General features: G+C 41.6%; 2 protein-coding genes across 7 annotated transcripts in view; one reads left to right on the plus strand and one right to left on the minus strand.

The window, feature by feature from the left end:
• IFT122 (intraflagellar transport 122) overlaps positions 1 to 19,610 on the minus strand; it is a 33,493-nt gene extending 13,883 nt beyond the window's left edge. For 2 of the 4 annotated variants that reach the window (XM_055805506.1, XM_055805507.1), the window contains exons 1-17: positions 18,824 to 19,409; positions 18,624 to 18,690; positions 17,597 to 17,681; positions 16,653 to 16,731; positions 15,781 to 15,857; positions 15,282 to 15,348; positions 14,113 to 14,259; positions 12,075 to 12,150; positions 11,356 to 11,547; positions 10,481 to 10,619; positions 9,669 to 9,871; positions 9,031 to 9,168; positions 8,104 to 8,268; positions 7,041 to 7,238; positions 5,329 to 5,469; positions 3,568 to 3,621; positions 1,137 to 1,298 (exon numbers count right to left, since the gene is read on the minus strand). In XM_055805506.1, the coding sequence (XP_055661481.1) occupies positions 1,137 to 1,298; positions 3,568 to 3,621; positions 5,329 to 5,469; positions 7,041 to 7,238; positions 8,104 to 8,268; positions 9,031 to 9,168; positions 9,669 to 9,871; positions 10,481 to 10,619; positions 11,356 to 11,547; positions 12,075 to 12,150; positions 14,113 to 14,259; positions 15,282 to 15,348; positions 15,781 to 15,857; positions 16,653 to 16,731; positions 17,597 to 17,681; positions 18,624 to 18,690; positions 18,824 to 19,077 (2,244 nt within the window). In that variant the 5' untranslated portion in view covers positions 19,078 to 19,409. Of the gene's footprint in view, positions 1 to 1,136; positions 1,299 to 3,567; positions 3,622 to 5,328; positions 5,470 to 7,040; positions 7,239 to 8,103; positions 8,269 to 9,030; positions 9,169 to 9,668; positions 9,872 to 10,480; positions 10,620 to 11,355; positions 11,548 to 12,074; positions 12,151 to 14,112; positions 14,260 to 15,281; positions 15,349 to 15,780; positions 15,858 to 16,652; positions 16,732 to 17,596; positions 17,682 to 18,623; positions 18,691 to 18,823; positions 19,410 to 19,444 lie in introns of those variants that run through there. The other 2 variants (XM_055805505.1, XM_013301397.3) reach the window with 2 other exon arrangements.
• Positions 19,611 to 19,846: 236 nt separating this feature from the next.
• MBD4 (methyl-CpG binding domain 4, DNA glycosylase) lies at positions 19,847 to 25,027 on the plus strand. Of its 3 annotated transcripts, XM_055804548.1 has the most exons (7): positions 19,847 to 19,931; positions 20,665 to 21,506; positions 22,073 to 22,147; positions 22,807 to 22,941; positions 23,221 to 23,370; positions 24,075 to 24,178; positions 24,807 to 25,027. In XM_055804548.1, the coding sequence occupies exons 1-7, from the start codon at positions 19,897 to 19,899 to the stop codon at positions 24,882 to 24,884; spliced, it is 1,419 nt and encodes a 472-aa protein (XP_055660523.1). In that variant the 5' UTR covers positions 19,847 to 19,896; the 3' UTR covers positions 24,885 to 25,027. The 3 variants fall into 3 exon arrangements, with proteins under 3 accessions (XP_055660523.1, XP_055660525.1, XP_055660524.1); XM_055804550.1 differs by lacking the exon at positions 24,807 to 25,027 and having other exon boundaries at positions 24,046 to 24,179; XM_055804549.1 differs by lacking the exon at positions 24,807 to 25,027 and having other exon boundaries at positions 23,966 to 24,103.
• Positions 25,028 to 25,213: the final 186 nt, after the last annotated feature.

The raw sequence follows: 25,213 nt of genomic DNA on the forward strand, positions 1-25,213 counted from the left end.
GTACCTTTAATTTCCTCTGCATGGAGTTACTCTCAAGGATAGGACACAAGACCTTTTGCTCTCCACTAGTTAAATATAGACATGACTACGGCCAAGAGTTAAAAGCTTCTTACGAAGACTTATGGGAAAATTTTCATCTATGAATTACATTTATGTTCAAGAGGAGCCAAAACCACTGAGGCTAACAAAGACTCATCAGCCAAAAATAGTGGAAGTCAGACTTACATCAGCAAAGCCCCAAAGTATTTATATTAAGCTCTTGGAAGAAAAAGATCTCTCTGTAGCACAGTTTGTGGAATCTATGCTAAAAGAGTATATGCACGTCATGGTAAAGTCTTTGTCCTGTATTGGGCAGAATAAGGCTCTGATGAGTGATGAATGAGACTAAACAGTGCATGCATTCTCAGGGATTTTGATAAGAAAACACCATGGAAGACTTAAAAGCCAAGTAATGCTTTCTTATCGCCATATAAACCCATCAGTCTTTAAGACCATATTAAATTCATTTCTACATGGAAACAGATTTTTTTTAAAGAAGATTTGCTAACAAACATATACTAGATTATTATACACTTTATAAAATACATTAATATAGAACTAACATACCTTATTTAAGTTCAAACTCTGAAAGAAAAATATTTTTATTATAATATGGAAGTGAATTAAATGCATGTACACTCTCCTCCACTTTGCATGTGCACTATTTTATCATCTTTGGAATACAAAAAAGGGACTCTTGAGCGAGGTAATGGGGAACAAAGCCATAAAAACTAATTTATTTTTTTTTTAAAAGGAAAACTACTATGGATACTACTATATAATCAGAATGAAAGTCACCTTTGACTTTCCAACAAAAAATCCACCAAAAAGCCAGGAATTCCACGGACAAATTTGAGACTACACAAAACACAATCCGCTACTTCAATAGTAGACTCTGAAGAAAAAGGCTACCACTACACTGAGGCACGAAAGATAGCCATTTTTCCCCACATAAGCCAAACTAACTTCAACTGAGAAAATAAAATCTAGAATTCAAAGCCCACATTTCATCCAATCTTTTTGCAGGATCCTATTTTGAAAACAGTCACAGGTACATTAATATTTCTACCTTTAAATACTTAGTTGTGAACTATTACCTTTGCATAGTCAAACATCCGTAAATCAGAGTACATATCGAGAGCTAGGTTTTCATGTCCACTTTTTTTGTATAACTTTGCTGCCTCGTGGAATTTTCCCTGGTAGGCATAAACATCTGCTAGGAACAGTTCATTGTTGTTCTCTCCATGCTTCTTCCGCTCCTGGGAAAAAAAAAAACAACCAACCACCCAACATACAGAGAGAGATGTAGAAAATACTCTAGATTATCAGGACCTAGGTGAGAAATAGTCATTGAAGAATTGGATTCTCAGGCTTAGATTTTAACTGTTAATAAAAACCTGTAACAGGATATCATAATTATGCCTCTCCTACATTTCTGGTGAATTTATAATTAAAGGATTAAATCCCTTCTTAATTAAAATTAGGAAGAGCAAAATTAAATGTCACTGTACAAACCAAAGTGATGAAAAATCACTTCGTCTGATTTCAGACAGGAAAATGAACACATGCTGTCATTACACTATGCTATTTTAAAAAAGGCATCTGACGGGTGCCTCATTTTTTCCTGTAAAAACTCACTAGCATATAAGTTGGCTAAATTAACAATATATGCGGGTGGGATGATAAACATGAAAATAATTGCTAGCAATAAGCACGTTCAAAAAGCATGTTAACCGGCCTCTGAATAAAAAAAACAGTGTCACTGCCACTGTCCCCACACGTAAAAGCTCATGATTTCAGGTAAGCAGCAGTCGCTTCCAGAGCGCCTGTACATACTCTCCTGCTAACTGGAACTGCTCACTCTTGTTGGGAAGGGACCACAGAGGCAGACTGTGTGCAGTGCCACAAAGCAACGCCTTATGTGAATCAGACCCAGCGGTACACCGACTTCAAGGGACCAATACTATATATATATATATATGTACACACACAGTAAAACACACACACATGTGCATGTTTCATCCTATAACTTGGAAACACATTACTACTCTGCACTTTGGATAAAATTATTACCACCATTAGCCCACCTCATTTGGAAATATACAGATGTGAACTGCATTTAAAGAAAACTGCACAAAAGGAGGAAGAACATTCCATGAGCATATAAATTCGATTGTCTGCTGCCGAAGGAGACTCAGCCATCATGCCTTCTCATCACACTGGCTAGGCTGATACTGGACTAGTGCTGACAGTTTGCTTTAAAATCTTGGTTAAAAGCATAGTCAGAGGAATTGTTACACCATTTTTTAAAGACTTCACAGAATCTTGCCAGATAGAGAGATCTGGCAGTTACATTTCTTGCTACCACCAATAAGAAAAAAAAACCCTAATGTGTCATTACTGAGAAAACCATGACATTAATGGAACATGTGTGCTTAGTTACACCCTTACAAGCCTTAAAAGAAATTAAATACACCACAACCAAGAGTAAGCAATGATGTAGAACTCTCACTTCAGAAGAAGCATTTTCAAGAAGTCTGAAAGTAAGTTTATGCCTATTTACAGAGGGATTTTTTCCTTATTAAGCAGAATGTGACAATTCTGGGATACCCTCAACAGACGCAGATCTGGACAGGCGTACGTGGAAAAGAAAGGTTAGAAGTGGTGAGAGAATGCTAAAAAAAAAAAAAAAAAAAAAAAAAATGGGGCAGGGGGGGCTCCTAATGCAGAACTTTGTCCCATGTCAGACACCACCAACCATTAACTGCAGCCAACAGGCATTCTGACAGAACCAGGACAGCTCAGCAGAAATGGAAGACAAGGAATGTATTCTTTCAGAAAAGGTGTAAATTTAATTAGCATGAGGGACAGAAATTCCCTTTATGTCATCTCAACACAGATCTTTAAACTAAGCATTATCATGAAGTCTTTGTAGAAGGACAAAGGTGATACCCTGTCTTTTAACATGCTTGTGACAGACAGTTATTGTCTGGTGAAACTCTATCAAGAAGTGTAAAAAGAGTAAGAACTAGTGATTAGAGCACAGTATGGAAGTAAGGAAAACTAAATTCTATTTCCAGTTGCCACAGACTTGTCATGAGACCTTGAGTTTGTCATTTTATTTCTCTGGGCCTGTTTCTGGCTCTGCAAAGAGGAGATAATAGTAATTACCTACCTCCAGGGGGTAGGGAAAGGCTTAATTAACTCATGTTTATGAAGCATTCTGTATTAAGTTCTGTTAGCACAGCAGTATTCTACCAATTATTAACTGACTATTGAATATTCTTCCAGTTTTCCTGAAAACAGTTTCAGAAGTTCTCACTGTCCCATACTCCATTTTTTTTCCCCCATTTTTTCAGTCATATGACTAGAGTTTGAGTCACCTCTGCTAATCAGGATTTTTCACTCTAAAACACATCTCCCAACAGTCAGAAGCACTATCCAAACAAAAGTTCCTCCAAAATAGAAAGTACAGATTTTGGCATGGTACTTAAGTGTAAGAAAATATCCTATCTTTTACTTTCTTACCTCTATGCTGCTGATCAATTCTAAGTATCGAAGGTCTCGTACCCTGGTAAATGCCTATTGAAAAGGGAAAAAAAAAATAAAAGGAATTAACTTGAAAAGCCAGGAAAAAAACCATCAAAATACTGTTATGCATTAATCAAGCTGTCTTCGTGCAAACAGGACAGACAGAAATATGCTGGAATTTGTGTAGTCCCTAACCTGATGGGCTCTAACTACAACTGAGGCACCTGAGGCACTGCAGTAAGACTGACAGGGGTACAATCCAAACAGCTTATCACTGAAAATAAACCAGCAAAGGCAGGGACTATTAGGTGTAGGTATGTCAGTCCCCCAAGAAATACAAACTTCTATTTAAAATATTACATACATTTATTCTGATTATTTTGCAGCTTTTCCATTTTGATGTGAGGCATGATACAGACAAGAAAATATAAGGAAACTATTACAAGGTAGAACGTATAATTGATTGTATTGCCAAAGGATACTGCATATGCTTATCGTTTTTATACCATTCTGAAAATCCAGCATGGAAGTAGCTCAGAGAGAGGAAAGGAAGACAACGATAAGATAAAAGTACTGCAAGACAGTATAATGTCTTTTGCAAATGAAGATAATGTGCAACCCAAAGTCTCAAGTGACAGTGTCACATGCAAGTTACAGCAGCTTAGCACTTATTCTCGACATGCATCAAAAAATAGAAATTTAACTCCTTAGACAGCATGTTTGAGATTTCTAACCAAACGAATGTTTAAGAGGGCATAGAATATTCTGCTTACACCAGATTGGACTAGGAACTATGAGCGCCTTTAATGTCAAGAAGCTGCTTTTGTTCGAATTAATCCGCTTTAATTCTAAGAGGGCACTACTTTAAGATTCCAAGGAGGCGCTGAAAACTTCTTTTTAAGAATATCTATTTGCATAAAGCCATCCATGGAACTGGAATTATTCTGATGCCTCCACTTAAGGAAAAAAAAGAAAAGAAAAATAAAGCATTTAATTTCCTTTTAAAAAAATCTGTTATTAAAAGATGCCTATCGTTACAGGTCATTCCCTGTATATTTTTAGAATGTTTTGTCTTTCATACAAATTCATAACATTGAACTCGGTTCACCCTCTCTTATTTAAGAAAAGGTGGTGAAAGAAAAATAAGGAAGTATTTTCTGCCACAGAAAACTGTTCTCCAGTATATGCCCATTTATAGACCACTCCCAAAACCAAGGCGTTCCCGACAGAAAATGACCAAAACGATGGAATCCCATGACCATTGCCTTCAAAGAATAATAATGAGTAGATAACAAAGAATATGAAACTTCCACATTTGAGCTGAGATTATACTGAGTACCTGGGGGGCGGTAAGAGTACCGTTCCAGCCGGGAGCCGAGCAGGCAGCAGGGCATTCTTTGCTGCCACCCGGTGGGTAGCACCGCCACTCACCAACGTCCCATTTCTATGTCCCTCAAATTCATTAACACATTTTCCAGCAGATGAAAGACACCATTTTCTTTGCATTTAACGCTCTGATTTAGAACATGACATTTATATAGAGTGATAAATTAAATTTAATTTTAAAACCTCATCTCAAGGTCCTGCGTATGTAACAAATGAACATCTTTGGCATGTGGGATAACATACAAACACTACAGACCCAGGAATACTACTTTGTATTCCAGCCGTAAAACATACACTACACACACACAGACTGCACATATAGAAAAAATTATAAAACAAGCTTCCTGCTAAATAAGTAAATAACTGCTTTACCTTTTTAGCAGTTTCAAACTCCAGCCCTTCTAAGGCTTCCATGGCCAGCTCTCTCCAGTCAGTATCAGTTACTCCTAAACACGCAATTTGATAGGCTTCTTTAAACATTTTTCGTTCCAGGTATTGATACATGGGTGCAGACTGAGGATTTCCATTGAAAAACACGTATTAGAAAGCACAATACTGAGATATATTAATGAAATTATCTACATACATTGGGGGAAAAAAAACCCATTCTAATCATAACCATTACAAGCTCCACAAACAAATCTATGGGTTATTTCTATAATAGAACGACATTCTGGGGTGATTACTATGTATCTTTAGACAAGCTGAGTTAATTATATTCAAAACTCATCCATCTTGAAAACTTCAGTTCCTTGCATATTGGGAAGTAGTTAAAAACATGAATTCTTCTGAGCATCGTACAAGCTAAATATTATGTATGACGACATTTTTTTTTCCCAATACTATGGAAGCAGAGGAAAGGAGGGGGTAGTTTGTTCTCAAAGGCTAAAAGCATAAAAAGTGGCACAACAGCCCCGTGTGAACTATCCCTGGAAATATTCAGACAACGGGAAGAGGTATCATGAGGAAGTAACCCTTTCATGCCAACCCTGATGACAAAGCCGTTTTACCAGCACTATGACTATTAAGGCCAAAAGATGCTGACCTGTCCTATGAGAGAAATAGTCAAGTGCAGGCTGACACTCTGCAGCTACAGCTCAACCCCTTTGAACAAACAGGGAGCACTGCAGCTAGATTACCTTTACCTCTGGGTTTGCAACCAAAGACAGCATGCAGATTGATTTCTATGTTATTTTTATCAATTTAGCTGTATACTTTTTGGTACTCCCTCCCTCCAAAAGTGTAGGTTTGAAAAAGCTGCCTCTGTGATATGTCACAATAATTTTGTGGCATATCAAAGCCAGGTGAAGAGTGTGCTAAACCTGGTTGATCTCATGGCTGTCAACAACACGGGACAACCCAAAGCCTAATTAAGGATCTGGATAATACCTCAGAGGAACAGAAAGGGGTCTGTAACACAGGTAGCAGTTAGTTAATAAAAGCATATAGCACTGTTGCCTTCTTCACTGACTCTCAAGTTTCAAATCCTGTCCACACCTGGATGCCTAAGTCAGATTTTTGGTTTTTTTTGTTTATTGGACTGTGTTAGACTTTTCCATTGTTTCCCATAATGCAGAAACCAGCAATCTGTGGAAGGCAATCTCTTTAAGTTTAGAATATATATAAAGATTACACATATATTACACATTTAGACTAAAATATACAGCTTAAATATTGCCTAAACACATCTAGATGAAGCAACAATAAGACAAGATTTGATGGTACTCATAAGAAAAATGGAATTACAACTTGAGAAAAGGTACATAGAGAAACTACAGTAAGAATACAGGAAGAGGTAACACCTGCACCTTATCTTCATCTTTGCTTTTCGATTATGGGCATTTGCAAGTAGAAAGGGAGAATTAGAAAAAACAATCAACAACAGCAAAAAGGAAGTTAGCTTAATTAATGCCAAATAAACAAGAAAATCCCCATCATGCAACATAACAAAAAACAACTAAGAAAGTGTGAACTGCAGTCATTTTGGTAATGGAATACAAGTAAATCTCAGAAAAGCTTTTTCACTTCTTAAACACTGATGTTTATGAAATGTAAAGCAACACTTAATGAGATTAAAGGATTACCTGCGGAACTTCAACAGCTGACATAGAAAAAACATGAAGACAGAAGATCTTGGAGCCATTGTAGCCCACGACAAAGCCTTGAAGTTTTTGCTGATGGACAGGGAAGTTACTAGCTTTGATATTGAGGTACCCTCCTCCAGAAAAGCAAAGCATATCCTCACACTGTGTATTCCAAGCCACGCTATTAGCATTGGGTTCCTAACAAGCAAAATAACTGATGATTACAACAGATGCAATCACATCTTTCCTAAGAAATACACATCCCTCAGCTAGAACATTTGACTTCTTATAGTCTGGGTGTGTACAAACAGACTTACTATTTATGTTTGTAATGTTCTAAAGCCTAGTATATTCCTAAACAGATTTAGAGGGACATATTTTACATTTTAATAAAAAGCTGTAATTGTCTTGCCTTTGTTTTGTATTTATGAACGGTCCATACTGTCAAACTGTAGAACATAATACAAAAATTCCACAACAATACACTGTTAACTAGCACATTTAATCAATTGTTTTTCTGCCTGTTACAAAAAGAAACAGACCCTGTCTTTGTAGCACTTCATACTATCTATCCAGTTTTCTTTGAAAACATTTCATCAATGTGAGTGAACCTTTAGAATGACTGGTAAACTGCCAGTGAAAAGAGAATTATCATTATTCATTTTATAGTCTTGGAACACACAATAAAAAAATAAATTTAGGCTTTAATTCTGTTCATACTAATGATTAAGCCAAAATGCTCATTAACTCTAATGCAACAGAGGGAACCAGGACAGAACTCTAAATTAAATTCAAAAGGTCACATGTTTAAGTGCTCTTTATTCAGCTGTTGCTCACATATATCTCCTGTCTTTTAACTCCTTGTCTACCATCTCTAAAAGGGTGGTTTCGATAGAAAAATAGATCACAGTTAAATCCTACAAAATGTGATTAATGGCTTAAATCAGTTACATTAATTTCTGCATAGCAACACTTTCGGTATGTTCTGTGCTCCAAATCACTTCCTGCCCCCCTGACCCTTTTAAAACAAAGAAATAAAAAAACCCTAAACCTTGAATTTTACCTGAAACAACAACTCTTTGGTATGAATATCATATACTAGGCAGGTGTCGTTTTCATCAACAACTGCCAGCTTGTTTCGGGATGCACTCATGTCCAGGCAGCGCACAGCTGTGGATTGCTTCAACAGGACAATTGCGAAGACATTATCGACAAATATCTTCAGAATCTAGACATATTTGAAACCAAAGTGAGTCCACCCATTTTTACTACTAAAACTAGAAACAGCATAGCAGGTACAAGCTTTAACGCTGTTTAAAGCATGCAATTGCAACTTTTTTTTCAGAGATAAACTGTGTATTAAAATCAAGGAAATTATTTCAGTTTGAGGTATCTTGAAAAGACTTGCTTCCACAACATACTCTAGGTTGCAAGCCTATACAAATCAATCATATGGTATACATCCTAGATTTTTTAATGCTCCACTAGTTAAAAATTTACATTAATATAATACTACAGGAATATATAGCACAGATGCAGAAGACAAAGGATCTCAACTTCATCTCTATTCCTGTTCTCTGTATCAATACCTCTGGGATCAGTTTGAAATTTTCAGCTGTTAACCGGCTTGTGAAACAGACAGCAATTTCACCCCTAGAACATCCACACCTTCACAAGTGGTCATCAGGAGAAACGTACACACACACACACACACTAAAAGACAAACCCTCTCTCAGTTCACCAAGAACTCCATTTTTGTACTTCGTTCCTAACAACTTAAGGACTTCAGAGAAAATTAAACATGTTCGTATAAATTTTACGGCCAGAGAATGTGAAAGAAAGAGGTAATTGAGTTTTAATCACAAGATGAGACTCTATCATATAAAAACCAAGGTTGTAAAAGAGCATGTTGCTCCTAAGGTCTCCCCCTAAGAGCACAGAACAGATTTTACTTGCAGTGAAAAGACACACAGCAGACATTACATGTTACCTGACCATTTTTTAGACCAACTAAGAGGCCTTCTCTTCCTGGTGGTCCTCCAATTACTTTAATATAACGGATAAGAGATTCCATCAGCCATTCTCGTTCTTTAGTGCCACTAAATGAGAGGCACTGCAACCTTTTCTCCTAAAGACACAATAACAATACAAATACAAAATACTGTGTGGAAGTAAAGATAAAACTTTGTGTCTCTGATGTGCAGTATTTATTACTATACTAGCATGTTTCCCCTCTTCTACATATAAAAATTGTAAACAAAGTCAAAGAATTCACCCTGTTAAACTGACTATTTAAGGGTTTCCAATGCTATGAGCAAACAAACAAGACCAAATTAACCCCCACCTTTTTCTTGTAGTTCACCCCCACCCGGAAGTTCCCCTGGATTATGTGCTCATTTATCCAATTCACTACAGAGACTGTTTCACTGGAACCGAAACACCCATGGCATGCCACAGCTATTGCTTAGAAGTATTGCCAGCGCTGCACATGACAATAGCACTACACATTGGCACCTTGGCGAAAAACTGTAATAAATTACATGGTACAATCTTTTCCTACCAGCTACTTGGACAGCTATCTTAAAAACTCAATGCACCCCATACTACTCTAGATTTTAAGGCACATACCTGGCATAAAATAATGTGATCTGAACATACAACCAGCAAGTTGCATTCAAATTTTTTTACTATCTTTTCCTTCACACGATAATACATATCTGAAGAATCATCTGAGTATAACTCATATATCAAGATTTTCTCTGGCATCTGGATTGCTAATCTGTTTTTGTAGATGGCAATTTTCTTTACAAGTTCTCTGCCTTTTATTCTAACTAGAAAAGGAAAAAACCACAAAAACAGTAACAGTATAAGCTGACATGAAAACAATGGATACAGAAATCAGAAAACTTATTAAAACTGAATCTTTCTAAAGCACCCCTAAAATTAAAAGCAGATTTCTGCTTGGGTACGTTTGTTGTTCTGCATCTATGTAATCTACTATCTCCATCACAATTTATCACCTTCTATTACTTGTCAACAGCACATCCAGGAGCAATATTTTGATTCCTTGCCATAAAAAGCCAGCGGATATGAAGAAACAAAATCAGCACAAATCCTTGAGGGTGCAAGTAAGAAAAAAAGTTAAATATGATGTATGGTATTTTTATCTCATTTGCAGAGATTAAAACCTTATCTTAAAAGCCTCTGTCCCTCCCAATGTTCTTTCAAATCCCCACATCTTTCATTAAGCTTGTCAGCACCGAACTTCCAGAATCCAAGTTTGTACTCTTGTCCCTGCAAACAGTATTCCTCAGTTTTACTGTCAAAGTGACAACAATCTGTCTGGTATGTGCAGCATATATCCCAAGTGTTCTGATGGATATTAATTAAAAAAACCAAAACAGAGTGAGAGTGAAGCTTGACTGCAAGTGTGAAATTACCTTTTTGTTCGGTGATGAGGTGTTGGACAATAACATCAGTCATGCTGTCTCTATAAGCATAGCGATCTTTATAAAGGCCATGAACAGTGCTGAAGATCAACTGATAAAAGGATATCGTTCCATCTTGGCAGCCCACTGCCTGAACACAAGAAAATAATTTCAATCAGTTGGTACATGTAGGTGAGAACTGGCAAAATGTGTACTATTTTATGAACATTATGTTCCTTTTCCTGCATAATGTATAGACTGATACCAATTATAGCCTACTTGTTCTTAAACAGTGGTAAAAGGGCAATGCAAAATGAGTACTGATCTCATAGACCATGGAGACCACCATACTGCATGGGGTTTTGTTTGGTTTTGTTGTCGGTTTTCGGGTTGGTTGTGTGTTTGGTTTTTTTCTGGGGGTGGGGTGTGTGTTTGTTTTTGAATTTGCTCTATATCTCTATACGTTTGTACAGTGACCTGAGTGCCGCACTTACAGCTAACAGTGGCCACGTTGGCATTTTCCACAAGGTGTAATGCTAGAAACTTAAACTGATCTGAACATTTTCTTTCCGTCATGGAATTAAATTTGGTCAACCTAGAAGTTATTAGCTGCCATTTCTTCTTTTCCCTTCTCTTGTTTTTAATCAAGAAGCAGAAAATGCCTTACCACCTGAAAACAGGTGTTATACTCATTTACAGCCTTCTTACAGCCCAAGTTTTCGTTGTTCAGGATATTTTTAATTTCAGTGATAGGTCTAGTACCTCACTAAACACTGCTCAGGTTTGCTGCCTCACTAAGAATGTCTAGAATAAGTAACTGAGTTTGCAATTTTTGGTCTTACCTTATGTGACAAATTGTGAAAACATCAGAGAAATGTAGTACTTACCACGTAGTTGGAGTCTGGTTTAACTTTGCACGTCCACACCCAGCTGCTTTGCTCCCCTATGGTACCAAGACGCACACCATCCTTGGTGAAGAGGGAAACTTGTTTATCTGAACCTCCCAGTAAAATATACTCTCCTTTAGTAAAATAGCTAACACAGCACGGATCAAAATTGAGCGTTCTGTCCTTCCCAATCTACAAGGGGGGGGAAAAAGAAATCAAAAACATTAACAAAAGGCTTATTTCATATTTCCCAAGGCAACAAGTGCTGTCACTGGTACCATTCTTCTCACCTCTCTGGCCATGTGCAACTTTTCAATACCCCAGAACCACCGGCTATATTAAGATTCCCGAAGGCAGTTCTAAAATACATCCAAGAATCCCTCCAGTCCCAAACCAGTCTGCTCAGAATGCAAGCAACTCACAAAAACCCCTTAACAAAAAATACAAAGATGTCCTCTACAGACCAATAAACCCTATCACAAGCCAGCAAAGTTGTAGGGTTTTACTACAAAAATCGTAAGACAGCAGCTGAGTTGCCATAGGAGAAACAAGAGGTGAAGGAAGAGATGGTTAAAAAAAAAAAAAAAGGTAGACTCATAAAAGGTTGGGAAAATATTAATGTAGCTAATAAAGCACTAGTATACAAACACTCTGAATATAGGACACAAAGCAGAATCAGAAATACCCTGCCACTCTTGAATACACTTTCTAAAACGTACCTGTTTGCCACTAAGCTGGTAAAAGGAAAGCTTCTGACCCCAGTCTGCCACAGCTAAAATATCATTGCGTTCATCTCTAACAAAAAAAAAAAAGTAGTAATTCTACAGCAATTTATTAATAAATTTCTTAGAGCAATACAACTAAGTAATAGGATAGCAGAATTGACTCCATATTACTCTTTAAAAAAAAAACAAACAGGCTGAAAGGATAGTAGATACATCTCGCCATTTAAAACTGAGGAAGACAGCTTGAGGCACAAAAGAAAAATCAGTCTCCTTTACAGGAATAACTGCAAAGCTTGATGTATTACTTCACATACAGCTCTATAAGCAGTGGGTACAGTGAAGTTAATGGTCCCTTAAACAGATCAAGCACCTAGGCCTGGATTCTTAGCTGCAGTAGTACAAAGCCACCATAGCATTAAAGTCAATACAGCTGAGCAAGAGTAAACTATGATTATCAGGAAAAAAAAATTGTTTGTGTGAGAACAGCAGTAGCCCAAGGAAAAGCTTCAGGTCTCAGATTTTTTAGCTTTGGTACTCTGACACGACCTGCTCAGCTTAGAGCAAAACATGAGAGTCACCTTCTCCACAGTTTCTTGCCTGTGGAGAAGAGAGGAAGAAGGGAGATGGTAATCTGAATATTCTGCTGCAAATAATGCCTCTAGAATTATTCAAACCTTTTAACAAAAAGGAAGCAGACAAAAATCCTAATGAAAAGCTGTTTAGTAAGCACCCTCCTTTGCTCAATGAATGATGCATGTAACCTGTAGGAAAAAGCAACATGCTATCACATACTTAAGAACTATCTCATAACGAACACATGCTAGCAGAATAAATTCAGACCATACAGGCAACTATTCATGTAGAATTTCCTATTTATTTAATATCTGATTTTGCACCCTGCATAATACTCCCTGCCTTTCGTCCTTTTTATAAATTACTCTTCCAGATAATATAGATACATATGCTCCTTTGAAGTTTCACTCACAAGTTGAAATCCACAGAGATCCCTTCTTGCTCATTGTCGTCTGACTACATTACCTACTGCCAGGCCTGGATTTCCATACTGGTATCTCCTCTAACAGCTGTGAACTGACTTCTCTTGTTCATCTGCTCTACTACAAAAATTCTCCCATCTACTGCAATAGCAATTGTTTATTCACATATCTGGGACAATATTCCCTCTGAAGTGAAAAAACAGTTCCCCTCTATCTCCCCCAGATCCAAACAGACCACACTCCACACACATCCCCACCCACAAAAAAAAAAAAAAAAAAAAAGCCACATAAAATACTACACAAGAAAAAAATGTTTCTTGAGATCTGATGAGGCTGCACCTTGAACACTGTGTTCAGTTTTGGGCCCCTCACCACAAGAAAGACACCGAGGTGCTGGAACGTGTCCAAAGAAGAGCAACAAAGCTGGTGTTTAGAGCACAAGTCCTGTGAGGAGCGGCTGAGGGAACTGGGGGTGTTCTGCCTGGAGAGTAAGAGGCTCAGGGGGGACCTTATCTCTCTCTACAGCCACCTGAAAGGAGGCTGTAGGCAGGTGAGGGTCGGTCTCTTCTACCAAGTAACAAGCAATAGGACAAGAGGAAGTGGCTTCAGGTTGTGCCAGGGGAGGTTTAGATCAGATATTGGGAAAAATTTCTTCACCAGAAGGGTTATCAAGCATTGGAACAGGCTGCCCAGGGAAGTGGTGGGGTCTCCATTCCTGGGGGTAATTAAAAGACACGTAGACGTGGTGCGTAGGGACATGGGTTAGTGGTGGCCTTGGCAGTGCTGGGTTAACAGCTGGCCTCTATGATCTTAAGGGTCTTTTCCAACCCAAACAATTCTATGATCTAAGTGGAACTTGTTCCCAGTTTCTCCACTCAAAGGCTGGCAGCAAAGCCAAAACTCCAATACATAATCACTTAAAAAAAAGGTAAGGTACATGTCATTAATCTGTTTCAGCAGGGATAAAAGTCTTTCCACCATCAATAAGCCAAGGATTATCTATTCAGCATGAGCAAAGGAAGGATGAAATTATTTACCTGGATGGATTCCAACAAATTGACCATATTGGAGATGAAGCACCACCTGTACGCTCTATTTTAACTTTCTCTTCACCATTTTTATTCCTTATGCTGACAATGCCATTGAACATCCCCAAAGCAAGGTACTGGCCATCGTTCGTCCAGCTGGTAAAACACATACATACTGAAGAGCAAACTATTAAAAACAAGCAGCAGGAAGGTAGGATGGTAGAGCATACTCAAATAGGGATGATGGAAGTGTATTTCAATCTAAGAGGGAGTTCTGGGAGGTAGCCAGTAATCCTACAGTTTGTTTATGCATCTAAATCCACATTTATGGCAACAGCATGCACTGCAGCAAGAACATTTTATAATATACACAGAAATAAAGTGTAGAAATAAAAAAAAATAAAGCGATCATCTGCTTGCAGTACTTTAACATGTGCTAAGTAACAGATACATTTTTGGGGATGACAGTGTTGGCAGTAGACCAGACTGTTTTAAAAGACACATTTAGAACACTGATCAGATAAAATTGCATGGTGCAGGACAGAGGAGACCTGGTTTCTATTCTCATCTCTACTGTAGTTAGATGGATGACTTTACACAAATTAATGTACCCTTGCTTCAAGTTTCCCATAATAGTAATATCGCCTTCTACTGAAAATACCAACAACACAGGAGATGAACAACTCTACAAAAGGAAAGTATAATTATTTTTCCGCCACCTTCATTTTATTATTGCACAAGATGGCTGAACAGAGGGAGAGAGAAGACACTTGCTCAAGAGCAGAACACCTCTCTGATACTTTCAGAAGAATTCAGTTATAAACAGTATCAAATAAAAACCAAAACCCTTTGCTATTAAAAAAGAAGGGGGAAGAAAAAAAAAAAGCTCCCTGAGAAGACTATGCAAGAAAGAACAAATCATCTTTGACAAATATTAGTAATATTCCTACTGGAGCATTAAAATACCTGAGTAGCGTTTATAACGATGAGAGTGCCAAAGCAGCACAAAGTACACAATCCTACTGAACAGCAAGGTGCCCATCCCATACTACTAGGTACTGTCTTTGCATACATTGAACTATTTCACTTGAACATTTTTTTTCTTTAAGCTTGCATATTATTTGGAATGGTCTGCATTGAAATGAACTTAAATGATACACATAATCCTTAAAACTTACCTACAGCAAGTAATCTTACTGCTAGTTTTATGTTTAGAGACTGACTTCTGTTCAGGAGACCACAAGCCTTGATTAAAGCAAACAAAAAGCCAATGTAAATTACAAGTAAGCATTAACTAGTGTTCAGATTGGAAACTAGTATTGTGAGAAAACTCAGCTGGGACTTCAGAGGGATCAAAGTCTCAGCCACTGCTAGAAGGGCATTTAAATACTTATTATTTATCAGTAAATGGGGGGCAGGGAATCTAAGTAACACAGAAGGTGTCTGCAAAAAATCAAAGTAACGAAGTAGTACATTTTATCCTGTGGCGCCTCACTGCATGGCCCTTTCGAACAGAGTTTAAGTGATTTAAATAAGTATCTAATGTTACTTAAATTTAGGTAGCTTTGTATCTCATCTCTTCTGGATATAAAGAACTGTACCTATCTGTAGTTAGCTTAGCTATAGAACTAAAAGAATATACTGGCTTAATGGAAAAGTTAGAGAAAGAAGACATACCAAAATCACTGGAAGAGCAGGATGCCAACTGATGAGTAAGAGGATTGTATGAAACACATTGTATAGAGTCATTATGCCTAGAATGAAGTAACAATCATATTTCAATAAATCATTCTTAAATGTCCCCTTTCCTGAGTTTCAGCAAAATAGCTGAAAGATTTACCAGATGCCAGAAATAATGTGATCAGTTTATATTATATCAAATTAACCTGCTATCACTGTAAACTAAATCAGTAATAAACTTTATAAAAACTGTCTCCAGGTGCAGGATTCACTGTATTTCATCAAGATTAGCTAAAAAAGGATATAGATGGTAGTTTGTGAAATATGATTGAAGGTTATAGCCAAATTCTAAAACAAGCGTGCTTGTGTATGCTCCTAGCAGTACACTAGCTTGTGCATACTATCTAGTAATAAATGTACACATACATTTTGAAACAGAATTTGAAGATGTCACTTAAGAGGGATGACATAAAAACACTGCCAAAAGAAAGATGGAAATGCACCAAAAGTACCAAACCTTATTTTTAATCTGATCTTTGAACCAAATTAAATTAATTTTGTTTATAATACAAGGTCATATTTTATTTCATTTTATTCTGAGCTATACTGAGCTTCCCCAGTTCTCTGCCAGCCCTCTAAATTCAGAGATTTATCGAGACTTCCCACCCTCTTTTATGAATTTAATTGCTTTCTTCCCTCATTCAGATACTTCAACTGTTCTTTTGCTCTTCCCTCTCTTATTATCCCCTGGCATTTTCTCTGACCTTAGTCAACCTTCTTCCAAATCTAATGGCACATACTCTTTGACAGCAGAAGTGCATAATCAAAGTCCGCTTTTGAGAGGCGCAGAACTGAAAGGCATCACTTACGTGTATTTCAAAATTCCTTCTAACTTTGAAGTCCAAATTATCACGCTTTTATCAGCGGAGCCAGATGCAAAACGTTTGCCTAGGAATTAGATACAATTTAAATCCCGCACATACAAGAATCACTTTCACTCTACATACTCAATCAAAGAGAGAGCAAGAAGTTCTTAAACTTGACAAGGCTCAAGTAGTAAAGGGCCTAACACTACAAGTGCCTTGATGTGACTGCACTTCAACTACGTGAAACTCCAATAACACAGCATGCCTCATTAAAGCCCAGCCATGCAAGCATGTAGCCAGTCTTTCCAATACTGTCAGCCACAGGCTGGAGATTTATGTTAACAGTGCCAAGGGAAAAATGGCACATCCTCACAGGTATCCCTTGTGACTTAAACAGCAGTATTTGAGAGGAAGTCCTCTGAGCCCACAGACAGTAAGCCCCCACAGAACAAGAATCAGAGACAATAAAAGAACTGGAAGCAGAATAAAGTCTGTAGTGAGGATCTGCATGAAGGATCAGAAGATCAGGAAGCTTTGGGATAGTGGAACTATGGGGAATAAAAATCAGAGGCAGGTAGACTACTAGAAAGAGGTCTCTGTCTAGAAAGATCTCTGGGGTAAGCCTTCTCTTCATGTTACCCCACAAATATAAACTTAACCATCACTGAAGTAAGTGGGAGAGGGGAAGTGGGGACTACCGGTCTTGGATTAACAGGTAGCCTTACATGTAAAAATATGGTACTTCTGCATGTAGCATTTGTATGGCAGTTCAGACTCTCCATTCAAAAGAAACAAACAAAACACCAGCACTTACACACCTTCAGGATACTATTACTGAAACAACCAACCCTGATTTCTCTATGTATAAATTAGCAACAAGAAATGGAAGATAGGCACTTCACAAACCAGACTAACAAAGCTCACCTCCCCCTCAAAGTGATATTTACCATCTTTAGCATAAGCCACACAGTATACAGTGTCCTTATGTCCTTTCAAAGGTTGAATTAAGGTTCCATCAGAAGTATCATACACCTATTTAAACAAAGGGAAAAAATAAAATAAAATCAAAACCAAACATACAAACACAAGCCCCATACATTAAAAAGTCTTCCAGTGAGGACCAGGATATAAAATTACTGAAGGCCACCAAGATTATACACTTACATGTTTGCATTTTTGCATAGCATGCAGTCCGTGCAAGACAAAACATTTTAAAGTGAAGAAGCTTTCCTTAATTAAATACTTCTCAGAAAGAAGACTCTGTATTAGAAAATTAGATGCACGAAAGAAATTTCCAAACACTTCATTTGGCCATCTTGTTTTAAAAATTTCCTTCCTTTCTCTGCAGTAGATTTTTTACTGGAAAGGATCATCAATAAACATATCCAAAGACTGCTGTCCCGCAGTTCTGATCTCTGTAATTGTTCCATCCATCATCTATCCATCCCTGCAGTTTCTACACCTGCCCCACATGAAAGCCTTGCAGGAACAGTGAGAAGTATGGTCCAGAGCTGCTCTCGCTGATGGGTAAGCAGGAGACAAACAGACCCAGGGAACTGCAAAAAGCTCTACTTGGAAGCTTCTCACAAAGTAGGGACATTGATTTGAGTTTCTTTTACCCTTTTCACAGAGATTCTAAGAAAGTTTTAACAACACAGTATTTGTATACCATGCCACTGTGTTAAGTGTGGATGCAGGTTAATGGATTTCAAACCACCGGGTGAGGTGCGAGAGGATGAGATGATGCAAGTAACTTAAATCTCATTACTTTTGGAAATAGAGCTTAAAACTTTGTAAAAAACATTAAAAAGCTTCAAAACACTTTACACTTATAGCCTGCATTAATATGTATGTAGCTATGAGGCTGGACGAGTAGAGATAAGAGGATTTTTGATAGGTTATATTCATAAGTTAATGTGAAAAAAATCATATTCATTCAGTTGTAAAGGCAAGAGGAAAAAAAAGTTTCCCTACCAGGAGTCTATTTCCAGCAGCAATTATCAGTTGAGTCCCATCTGGTTTGAATGCAAGATCATAAATACTAGAGGAAAAAAAACACAACACAAACACCACCACCACCACCCACCCCCAATAAAACCCCATATTAGTAGGCAGAAAATATATTTCTTTTCATGTCAAAGCTGCCGCATTAAAAAAAATGGTGAATTGCATACTTGAGCGTATATCGAACTCCTGAGAAAATTCCCCGAACTACGAGCACCCTCTGTGGCCGCCTGCCGCAGCCAGGAAGAAGCCCAGGCACCGGCCACCATCCTGGCTCCAGGCCTGAACACGCACGGGGGGGGCAGGAAGGAGCCTGCTCCTGGACCCTTGATACAGGACCACGGATACAGGCACAGCCTGCTGGCCTTCGGCTGAACGTGACGTGTAAAAAAAGAAAAACCAACCCCCACAAAGGACTCTGCATTACTGGGGACCGCGGGCATCAGCCGGGCGCTGCAGGAGTGCCGCTGCCCTGCCCGGGGGGCAGCAGAATGCCTGCCCGGGGCAAGGACACGGGCTCCCGCCGCCCACGGGCCCTGCGGCGGGGCACGGCACGGGGCGGTGCCGGCGGGCCCAGCGCAGCCCGAAAGAGCTGCCCCGGGCCGCTGCCGTGCCCGGCCCCGCTCCTCGGCACACCCCGATCGGCAGCCAGGCTGCAGCCGGCCCGCTCCCGGCCCGCTCCCCCACCGCCGGCAGGCCGCCGCCTCTCCTCACAGGCCGGGGGCGGGGCGCGGGCGCCTCGCTGCGCCGCGGATCGTAGCGGCACGGCTGATGCCCCCCGGGCCGCTCACCACTGCTCAGCCTTGTCGCGCCAGGTGAGCGCGGCCCGCATCCCCCGGGCCGGGCCGGGCCGGGCTGGGCCAGGCCGCCCCTCACAACCCCGCGTCAGCACCGCCGCCGCACGCTTGTTTACACCCGCCGCCGGCGCCACGGGCAACGCGCCTGCGCCCGGGGCCGCGCCGGGCCGCCGCCACGGTAGGGGGCTCCCGCCAGCGGCGCGGGGCTGCGCTTGCGCGGGGCGGGGCTGCGCTTGCGCGGGGCGGGGCTGCGCTTGCGCGGGGCGGGGCTGCGCTTGCGCGGGGCGGGGCTGCGCTTGCGCGGGGCGGGGCTGCGCTTGCGCGGGGCGGGGCTGCGCTTGCGCGGGGCGGGGCTGCGCTTGCGCGGGGCGGGGCTGCGCTTGCGCGGGGCGGGGCTGCGCTTGCGCGGGGCGGGGCTGCGCTTGCGCGCCGTAGGGCGTCACGTAATGGAGGCTGACGGGATGGCAGCGGCGGCCCGCGGGTAGGGGCCGGGGCGGCCCGCGGGGTGGGGGTGGCGGCGATGGCGGCGATGGCGGCGATGGCGGCAGGTGGTCCTCGCAGAGCGGCGTTGGGCCTGAGGCTGCACCCGGCCGGACCGGGCCCGACCCGCTGCTCCGTGGGGCCCAAGCCCGGACCTGGGCTCGCCGCGCCGCGAGGCCCCCCCCGCTCGGAGCAGGGCCCACCCGCGCGGCTCCTTCCCCGCGCAGCCTCCCGGGCGGCAGCCGAGACGGGGCCGGGCCCGGGCCCGGCCCCAGCGGCGAGGGCTCCGGCGCCGCGGCGGAGAGCGGGCTGGCGAGGCAGCGGGCCGCGGCCGGGCCCGGCGCCGTCCCCGGCGACTGGCAGAAGGTGGCCAGGCGAAGGCAGCCGGGCAGGATGGCGTGGGGGTCGGTGCCCTTTGTCCGGTGAGGCCGGAGCCGGAGGGCTGGCCCGGGCGGGGGCCGCTGCCGCCCCTGGGCACAGCCCTGCCCCCGGCGCAGGCTTCACTCGCACTTAAACCCCTGTGTGCGGAGTGCGGGAGGCGAAGTGTGCAATGTGTGCGAGATTGTCTGTAAACTGTTTTGTAAAGTCACAGAAACTTGCATTGACATCACCCTGTCAACCGTTTTTTGTCATTTTTTTGTTTATTTGTTTTCTTAATTGCTAGAATACTTTTTTAAGTGAGGAGTGAGAGAATGAAGAAGTCACCACTAACTTACTTTTCTATCATACCACAGTCCTGAAGGAAATAACCTAAGATCGAAAATTGCACTTGTGGAGTATTTTCGGAAAACTGGGGAGACGACACTAAAAGCAAAAGATTTTGATTTTACAGCTCCTTATCAGAGTACACGTTCAAGGGTGAAAAAATACGCCACAGAAGCTGTGAGAACTGTTTTAGAGAGTGAGGATTGTCACAGTCAAGTGCAAGACCTCAGTGTACGAAACAGCGCAGAGGATGGAATTCAAAATATTCAGACTGGAAATGAAAACCTGGGAGAAGTTACGTTCACTCTGGAAAGTGAAGATTTGATCATGAGAGGCATAAACCCAGAGGACTGTTTGAAAACCAAAAAAGGGGCAGGTGGAAAAAGTGTTCAGAATAAGAAAACTAGAAAGAGCTCAGAAAAGAGGAACCAAGATAATACCCAAACCAAAAGACGGAGAAGAGTATGTAACAAACAGGAAACTGAGTGCCTTCAAAACAAGAAATTTTGTAGAAGGAAAGACAGGTGTGTCACTGATAGTCAGGGCGTAGATGATCAGAATGCAGACCCTGTGGATGCAGGAAGAGCTCTGTTACGAATGTCCAGGTCAAGGTCAGATGCACAGTTGAGGTCAGTGACAGCTCTCTCACAAAGGGAGCTGGAGAGCCTGGCAGAGGAGGAATGTGTGGAGACAGGTTCTAATGACGCATCCTCCGCAAGATCTGAGGAGAGAACCAGCGGATTCAAAATACAGAAAGAGACAGATCAAAGGAGGCCGGGTAACCAGGATTTTAAATCTGACACTGAAACGGATGCTAACATCTTGCAGCTGTGTGATAAGACAAACTTCACAGCAGTTAAAATGATGCCAGGTATGTATGTGGTTTTGAGGCAGAATATGTTCCTAACATTCTGCCAGGGGTTCTCGTAACTGTAGGAGCAAAGTATTGTTTCAGGTCAAGCTGCTTTGACATCTGAATCTGACTCATTTTTTTATCCAGCAGCATTTAACTTAATGCAGATCTATTCACAACTGGAACTTACTCTACAGATCTCTTTAGTATAATGTAATAATGTTCGTTACCTTCGCTTCACTAAGTTTTAATGTTGTTGCACAGTTGGTCAGTTTGATTCTTAAAAAAGGCTCGTTTTATCTTGTTTCATGTGCTAGAGTGTGTGGACAACATTTAATCCTTGGTTGTAGTTTGAGCCTGTTTCCTCAGACTGTGGCAAAGTAACAGTTTATCTACTGAGGATTTCTTGTAGAGTTGAAGTACAGAGGGAGCCCTGGAGTGAATCTAAAGCACGTTTATGTTCTGTACAATTACAAGAAATCCTTGTATTTCCATCACAACGTAAAATAGAAATAGCCTATGAAACATGGCAGCAAAATACTTTATTTCTTTTCTTTTTACTGCAAACTTTTTATTTTTTACAGAAGAGTCTATACCACGAGCACAAGTGGATAGGAGGAAAACGAGCCCGTATTTTTCAAGTAGATACAGTAAAGAAGGTATGATATTCTTGAGGGAAATAGGTGTTTTTTTTGTGGAGGAGGAATAGGATGGCTGAAGATCGAGTGATGTTATGGAAAATTTCTTCCAGTTTTAGGCTGGTCTTGCTCAGGTGGCATTAGAGAGCTTGGCTTACTGCACGGGTGTTCATCATGTCCTGTTTTAAACCTCAGTGGTTTGTATCTGGCAAATAGCCGTTAAGGCTGGTATGCAACGCCTTGGCAGCTCTTGCAGCAGCTGCAAGGTGCTGGGGTGAATGGGCTTTGGGGAAGTTCTCTTCAGACTGCTGAGGTGTTTCCCCTGTCAAGGGGAGACCCTGTACCCAGTGGCTGCTGCTCTGTACCTGCGCAGGAGCATGGCAGTGGCTGGGGAGGGCATCTCTCCTCAGAAAATATATGTAACATGGAATGTGGGGGCACGCAGAGGCAGCCTTGACTTACTGCAGTCTGTACTGGGGGACACATAGTCCCCTGCATTTAGGTAAAATTTTTGTGGGAATTGCCATTGCTCCATCCCCATGTGGTGCTCCAACAAAGATGAATCTGCTTCAAAGGGTGGTCTCTTTTTTTTTTAATATTTTTTATTATTGTTTTCATTTAAATAGGTAAATCTATCCTTTACTGTCCAGTAAATTTTCCTGTATTGCCTCTGTGTACAGCTCCCAGCCCACCTAGAAGGAAGGCTTTCAGAAAATGGACTCCTCCACGTTCTCCTTTTAACCTGGTCCAAGAAACACTTTTCCATGATCCATGGAAACTTCTCATTGCAACCATATTTCTCAATAAAACTTCAGGTAAATGGAACAGTAAAATTTTGTGTTGTGTAAGTGTTGGAGTGGTGTTACAGGGTCAGAACAGCTGCCATTTTTAATGGCATTAATGAAAGAATAAATATATATTAAGAAAGAATAAATATATATTAACTCATGTTAATATACAGTGTATATTAACAGTGTAAAAACATCTTTAATTTCTAACTCTTGCCTCTGAAAAAGCTCTACTTCAAAAAGTACACATAGGTAATAAAAAAAGAAAATTACCCACCCAGCCCTCATGATGGGTTCTTTCACTAGGCAAAATGGCGATTCCTGTGCTCTGGGAGTTCCTTAAGAAGTATCCTTCCCCTGAAATAACCAGGGCTGCAGACTGGAAAGAAATGTCACATCTGCTCAAACCTCTTGGCCTCTACGAACTCAGAGCAAAAACCATCATCAAGTTCTCAGGTAGGTTTTCCTGAATGTGTCTGTGGAACGGTCTAAATTATACTGGCAAGGCAAACAGCATTGTCTTCAAACAGTGCTCTGCCACTTTTATTACTGTTTGACAAATACTGGTGATGATTTATTTTATGCAGCTTTGGGATGTGTTGGTCTTACATATGCAAAGCTGCTGATCCTGTTGTCTTTGAGAATGAAGTAACTTACATAATGAGTTCTGCAAGAGACCTTTGTCTGAGAGACAACTTTGAGTGGAAAAATATATGCCTGCAGGATGGTTGGACTTGATCTTAAAGGATCTTTTCCAACCTAAACCTTTCTGTAAGACTGGGTTTGTGTTTTGCAGCACTGTCATAAGGTGGCTTTTCTCTGTTTTGCATCAGGTGACCTCCAGAAGGCCTTTCTAGCCAGAATTTTTCTAAGATTCTGGTATTTTCTGTACTTAGACTAAAAGTATTCTGCTGTGGGTTCTGAGGAGAGAGGTGTAATAAAAACTCACCCGCAGTGATTTGTTTACAAGATGTTTGAGATGTACCCCATAGGGATTCATCACCTAGTTTCACCAGGAAATAGCTAAAACTTGTGTTCTTCATTTAAAAAGTTCCAAAGTGGAAATGTGTTACAATAACAGAGAATCAGGATTTTGTTCAGAGTTGCTTTCTGCGACCTGCCCGCCTGCAGGCAGTGAAGTCTGTGACTGTACGTTGCAGATGAGTACCTGAGCAAGCAGTGGAAGTACCCCATCGAGCTGCATGGGATCGGGAAGTACGGGAACGACTCCTACAGAATCTTCTGTGTCAATGAATGGAAGGAGGTGGGTGGTGTGCCCGAGCTGCTGGGGTCTGGTCCACCATGCGCTGCTGGCAGCAGGGCTCTGTCCTTTGGCATCATGGACTTTGCATCTGTGGACTCCCTTGGATTTAAAAAGGGAAAGGATAGGGCATTTTATATCTTTGGTAGGTTGAATTCCCAGAACATGACTTTTGCAAGTCTGAACCTATAAATGAAGACTTGTCGCCTTAATTTTTCCCCCCCTGTAGTTTTCTGCTTTGACTGTTTTTGCTTATTTCCTTGATGTGGGGGTGAAAGTCTTTTCCCTGCTCTAGTTAAGAACTGGTGTCCTTACGGTTCCTGCCAGCCAGATCCCTTCGAGGTCCGTGTTGGTGGGGCCTTTGGCGTGCTGAGGTCCTCTTGTGGCAGACGACTGTGAGGGGCACTCGAGGGGCTGCTTCACTCTCTGGCATAGGACCCCCTGTCCTGATTCACAGAGGGGTGGGGGTGGCTGCGGGGCTGACCGGGAGCCGTGTTCTTTGTTTTGCGCAGTGTGGCCTTTCACTGCTCCCTGCATGGGGTCCTGGGCTGGGGCGGGAAACGTGCCAGAGCACGAGGTGTTTTAACAGAAGGGATTTTAGTAAATGTTAAACATTTTTGCTGTGTTTTAGGTACAGCCGCAGGACCACAAGTTAAATGTGTACCACGCCTGGCTCCGGGAGAACCGGGAGAGGCTGAGCATAGACTGAGGGCAGCCGCACGTCCCCCCGTCCTGGCCAGCTGGCTCAGCACCGCGGCTGGCGCATGCTCCCGTGCGTGACCCCAGCTGGAGGCCTGCCCGAGCCCTGTGAAACCCCTGCACTTGTTAATAAATGTTCCCCCGTTTCGTTTCGGCAGAGTCTGCTCCTTCTGCGCCGCCCCGGCTGGGCAGGGAGCTCGCAGGGGGGCTCACTGCCTCCAGTGGGGCTCATACCGGCCACCGCTGCCTGCGGGGGGGCGCGGCATCCCCCCGGCCTGTACCAGCTCGTCCCCGCGGCCCACCCCGGGCTGGCGGAGGGCAGTCGCTGCCGCTGTCGGG

Source organism: Falco peregrinus, chromosome 5 (assembly GCF_023634155.1).
Source record: "Falco peregrinus isolate bFalPer1 chromosome 5, bFalPer1.pri, whole genome shotgun sequence".
Lineage (NCBI taxonomy): Eukaryota > Metazoa > Chordata > Aves > Falconiformes > Falconidae > Falco > Falco peregrinus.